Raw genomic sequence first — 5,438 nt, forward strand, 5'->3', positions numbered from 1 at the left:
CACGTCGGGTTCGCATTTTACCGTTGGATTGATAAACACAGCTGGGTATGTGGTTAAAAAAAAAAATGGAGTGATAACTGTGATTTAGTGATGACCATTATGAATTTATGAATGAACTGGAGTGAATCAATGGGACATGATGAGTAATGGGACACCATGAGTCAGTGGGGCAGTATGGGCATTTCGTATGTCTCCCGATTGTCCCATCCGTATTTCGTAAGACTGGATACTGTGTACGTACGGTTGATATCGTGATGTTTCCTCTACATATTTTTTTTTATTATTATTATTTAGGAAAATGACCTGATAGTCAATTCCCAGCATAATTGACTATCCTTATCGCCTACCTAATTCAGGGACATACTATGGTGTTTTATTGAAGATCTTACTGACTGTTCATCATGATTTTTTTCTTCTTATGATTTACTTATCGACTTTGAACATACCTGAGGGAAAGCATCCATTTCTGGCGAGGGAGCGGCGTGCTTGATGTGGCATCGACTTCTCACTTCCTCAGAATACGCTACCAGGGTAGCGAGGTATGGCACACTCTCTGGCGTAACTTCAAACTTATCTCGCTTGTTGTACTTCCCCACTATGCCTGAAATGGGAAAGTTGTTGCTGTTAGCGACTGTTAAAAGGAGACATAGAAGTAGCCTCCACGTAGATTTAGGAGTTAAAAGTTAAAATAAATCGGGCGTCCCCTGGAAACGACCAAATACCCAATCAGAGGTCGGCTAATACTTTAAACACCGAACTATCAAAGTTCAAAATGCCAAGTGTAGGACACGGAACCTAAACTAACTGTTAAAAGTCCACCTATTTGGCCTGGAAGGTAGCGCACTTGACTTATAAGCGTTAGGGCAGGAATCGTCCCGCCCGCATAAGGTTCGTTCTCGGATTTATCCTAAACACAGAAGGTTTGTTCCCGGAACGGCTGGATTTCTCCTATCCTGTCCTCCTTTTCTCTTCGATTTTGGGCGAAAGACCTTTCAAATATTTATCTCCCTCTCTTAAAAAAAAGTGTAAATCACTCATCAACTGCCTGTATGTATAGGGAGTTAGGAACTGACTCATTGACTGAGAGTCCACTGAAAAGAGTAGTTCTTTTTTACAACTCACTCACTCTTCACACACAACTCACCCAGTATGGAGGTGAGGAGTCTTGTGGTTCGCGTGATAGTGGTGCTATTCGGATGTCGATAGCCTTTCATCAGATGGCCGACCAGGGCAAAGTGGAAGTTAGCCTTGAAGCTGAGGCCTACTGCTCCGTCTAGTTGTTTGAAATGCCATAGGAGAGGCTCTCGGGACTCCATCATGACAGACTCGAGAGATCTGGAAACAGAGGAGAATGGTTGTCAGAAGTCCCATTATTTTTACTTTGTTTATCCTATCCTATAGGAAGGAAATTAATGTATTCGGCTAAAATGGGTATAAGGAATTTTAATTGTTTTAATCATAAATATCGTTCCTCGCTTAATACATTTTGCCAGCCTAGTTAGCTTAGTTGGTAGTGCGTCTGCCTTGTAAGCGCTAGGCCGCGGGTTCGATTCCCGCCCGGGGCGGATTTTATCCTGATGGGATAATGTTCGTTCTCAGAACGGCTGGCTTTCTCCTATCCTGTCTTCCTTCTCTCTTCGATTTCGGGACCATAAGACCATAGCAGTTACAGTTCCCTCTGTCAAACCTCATATAAAAAAAAAAAAAGAAAAGTCCAAGAACCAAATTTTTTTCTTTGAACGATGAGAAGCTAAAATTTGGGATAGTGTTTGATATTTTGAAATCCCATTTTTAGAAGAATTTCGGGCGGTCTTGCGTGTACTTTTCTGATCGCTTGATGGTTTCAGCGAAACTCTCAAAGGTTCTAGCTAGAGAGCCCATTCCAAGGCTCCTTACATAAAGACCATGATCTGATAACGACATGGGTACTTACATAGGTACGTAAATTACAATAAACAATGGGGCAAATGCAAGTAGAACAAGTATATGTAGGTTTATCGAAACTTACCTCTATTTGGCTCAAACAGTCCGAACCAAAGCTTTTTCAAGTAATTCAACCAAAACGGTTCTTGCATTTAGTTTTCTACTCCTTTGTCGGTATCCTATGGTCGATCGACATCAGACTAGGCCATGATGCCGTTTATTTCATTCCTTAATTCCCAGCCGTTTCTGAGATATAAGCGTGGTTCGCAAATCACGAACCACCCTGTATAGAACAACATGTATTTATACAGATAAAAGATGAACTGTTTCATGTACCCCATTTTTTTTCAGGCAAAATAGATATTGAAATATTTTATTTGTAACTAACTTTTTTTGACCAACTCCATTGTAAAACTTTGTAATACAATTATAAATAAAATAAATAAAGTTGTTAGGTATTGATGTTTTTTTTCCCCCCTTTCTTTCTTTTTTCTATTTCTTTGTTTTCTGCTTTAGTTTTAGGATAATGATGAGATAATTTCATATTGATGTTACAAAGTTTATTTGAGGTCAATAAGAGGTTCTTTTAATTTTCCGGTTTTCCCTTTCCCGTCTTTGATCTTTATGATCTTCGGTAGAGAAATAGAGAATGCCATAGGCATTAACCCCACCCTTGATCAAACTTTATTTTGTAGTTTGTACCTATAAATTTTGCTACCATTTTTTGTATATATTTATTTTACAAATTAGGTTTGATCAATGGTTTAATAATGCAGAGTTATGTTTCCACCAAAGTCTATTCCCTTTCGTATTTTTATGCACAATCATTTTGACGATTCTTTTTCCTTTCTATTTCTTTGTTGTTTCTCCTTTGTTTCTTACGAATTTTTCTTTTTTCATCAATGTCTCCTTTGGTATCCAATTTTAAAGGATGAAAAGATAAATAAAAGATTCTTCCGGTTTTTTTCGTTCCTTTGTAACATATCTTTGTTCTCCCTTTGTTTCTTGAGACCAAGTAATCTGTTTCCGACTTTGTTCTGCTTCTGTTTCCGAGTTTGTTGTGTTTCTGAGTTTCTGTTTTATAAGTTTTGTTTCATTCAGTATATCGCGACTAAGCAGGGGACTCACATCGCGTGTTGCGTTCTGAACTCTGAAGTCGCGTGTTCGTGAAACTCGTAGACGAAGCAACAGTTTTTTGTCGATATATTTCTTATTCTTTACGTATAGGTTTTGGATATTTTTTACTATTTTTTGTGTACCAGTATTGTGTGTATTTGCTCTTTTGTTCGGCTACTTTGAGTAGATATTCTCTGTTGGTTTTTAGTGGATACCTATTAGATATTACCTAGATATTTAATTAATTACCTAGGAGGTACAAATATCTATCTAAGATAATACTTTGTCCTGTTTTTTCTGGATACTTAGTGGATATTTTTTAATTAATTAGGTAACTAGTTTACCTATACATACATTGCCTACATTTCCTTCTCTTTGAAACTGTTTAGACAGTTTTTGTATTTTTTCGTGGTTAGGTATTTGGTCCTGTGCTGTGTCATTAGGTGTTTTTTGTGCTAACATGGAAAAGAGAAAAAAAAGAAAGTTTAAAAGCACAAACGTACAGACAGACCATTTGGATAAAAACCACTTTTTCGGAATCAGGGGACCCTAAAATGAATTTTTCCACCCATTTCCCGATTTTGAAAATTTGGACCGATTGCAATACTTTCTAATTACTTTGAAGAGAAATACCTAGTCAATAAAAATGTATTGACGTGACGAACTGCCCAAAGTTTGGCTTGCCAAAACGACACAGCACACTAAAGAACTATAAAAAAGTAAAAATCCCAGAAAAGGCACTCTCACTCACCTTTTGCAGCGGCATAATCGACCATTAACGACGGCACAACACACAGATAAAGTCCTAATTTTCTTCCGAACTAGTCACAACTCAAAATTACCACAACTCAGAATCACAACTCTCTTCTTCGGGTCAATCAATCTGGACTAAAGCTGGACTGAGTTTGACTATCAGCAAGAAGTGTAACCTTAGCTGAAATGATTCTACTGAACTTCAGCACTTCACACGTTCGTTATCAGGGGAGGAGGCAGGGTGAGAGTTTTACCAAGTTGGTATTGTTTGAATTTGTTTTACATTGTTTGATAAAAAAAAAATGGTTTGACTTGAGGGAAAATAATGGAAACTTTGAGGTGTAGTAGATGAACCAAATATTATAGGGACTGGTCTTTGCGTCAGGGCAGTGAAAATAAAAGATCTTTTTTGCCAGCCTAGTTAGCTTAGTTGGTAGGATAAAATCCGCCCGGGCGGATTTTATCCTACCAACTAAGCTGATGGGATAATGTTCGTTCTCGGAACGGCTGGCTTTTTCCTATCCTGTCTTCCTTCTCTCTTCGATTTCGGGACGATAAGACCATAGCAGTTACAGTTCCCTCTGTCAAACCTCTTAAAAAAAAAAAGAAGAAGAAGATGAAACATCATAAGTATGAGGAAAGTTTCTCTCAAAATCAGAACAAAGGAACATCGAATGTGAAGTATGGAGCCAGGAAACCTATCGTTTCCTCCACTAAGTTGTAACTTGGGATAAGGGTTGCCATGGTAACATAAACATACGGACAAGGACTTTCCACTATATCTATAGGTACATCTACATAAAATATATGTGACGTGAAGGTAGTGTGTTTCTACCTTTACCTTCCAAGCAAACTGTGGGCTGGCTATAGACGGGACACCCTTTTCGGAATAATATTTTAAAAGTACCCAAACCCAACCATTTCTAAACTTTTGGTAGGCTATTTGCTATTTTCAATGTACATACATATACATTAGAAAAATGACATAATAATCAATTCCTTTGCATTAGTAAACAACAACAACAACAACAACATATACATAATATATATTGATTGACAAAGTTCTCAAGTCATTTGTTCCGAATTATTTGTCCCAAATTATTTGAACGTGAGTGTAGAAGAAAGTTTAATGTGATTCTCATTTGTAGAATGCGTGTTGGGTGAGTTTTCAACTTTCCACTATACTTCCACTAACTTAGTGGGAAAGTCCAATGACTCATGCATTACGCTGTCTTGCTTAAAACCTGATACAAGTAACTTTTGTTGTTTTTTTATATGAAAAGATATCGAACTTTGAAATGCGTTTTATAAGGAAAAAAAAGATAGCCTACTAGGCTGGTTAGTTTGGTGGGTAGCACGCCTGCCACGTAAGCTCCAGAGCGCGTGTTCGACTCCCACCCGGGGCGAACATTAGCCTAAACAGATAAGGTTCGTTCCCGGAACGGCTGGCTTTCTCCTAGCCTGTCTTACTTCTCTCTTCGTTTTCGGGATGATATCAGACCTTAGCAGTTACAGCTCCCTCTATCAAACCTCTTAAAAAATAATAAAAATACATAATAAATAAAATTGAAAAAAAAAAAAAAAAAAAAAAAAAACGGGTCAGTCTGCGGGGAAAAAAAAAAACCACAGGGAAAAAGGGAAAAGCG

The 5,438-nt window shown here is 37.7% G+C and overlaps 1 protein-coding gene across 1 annotated transcript; it reads right to left on the reverse strand.

The window, feature by feature from the left end:
* Positions 1 to 416: 416 nt before the first annotated feature.
* LOC103513984 (neurofibromin-like) lies at positions 417 to 1,881 on the reverse strand. Its single transcript, XM_017446029.1, has 3 exons — positions 1,817 to 1,881; positions 1,145 to 1,335; positions 417 to 601 (listed from the first exon to the last, which is right to left on the reverse strand). The coding sequence occupies exons 1-3, from the start codon at positions 1,879 to 1,881 to the stop codon at positions 417 to 419; spliced, it is 441 nt and encodes a 146-aa protein (XP_017301518.1).
* Between the last annotated feature and the right edge of the window lie 3,557 nt (positions 1,882 to 5,438).

This window comes from Diaphorina citri, unplaced genomic scaffold, assembly GCF_000475195.1.
Source record: "Diaphorina citri unplaced genomic scaffold, Diaci psyllid genome assembly version 1.1 scaffold1058, whole genome shotgun sequence".
In the NCBI taxonomy this organism is placed as follows: Eukaryota; Metazoa; Arthropoda; class Insecta; order Hemiptera; family Psyllidae; genus Diaphorina; species Diaphorina citri.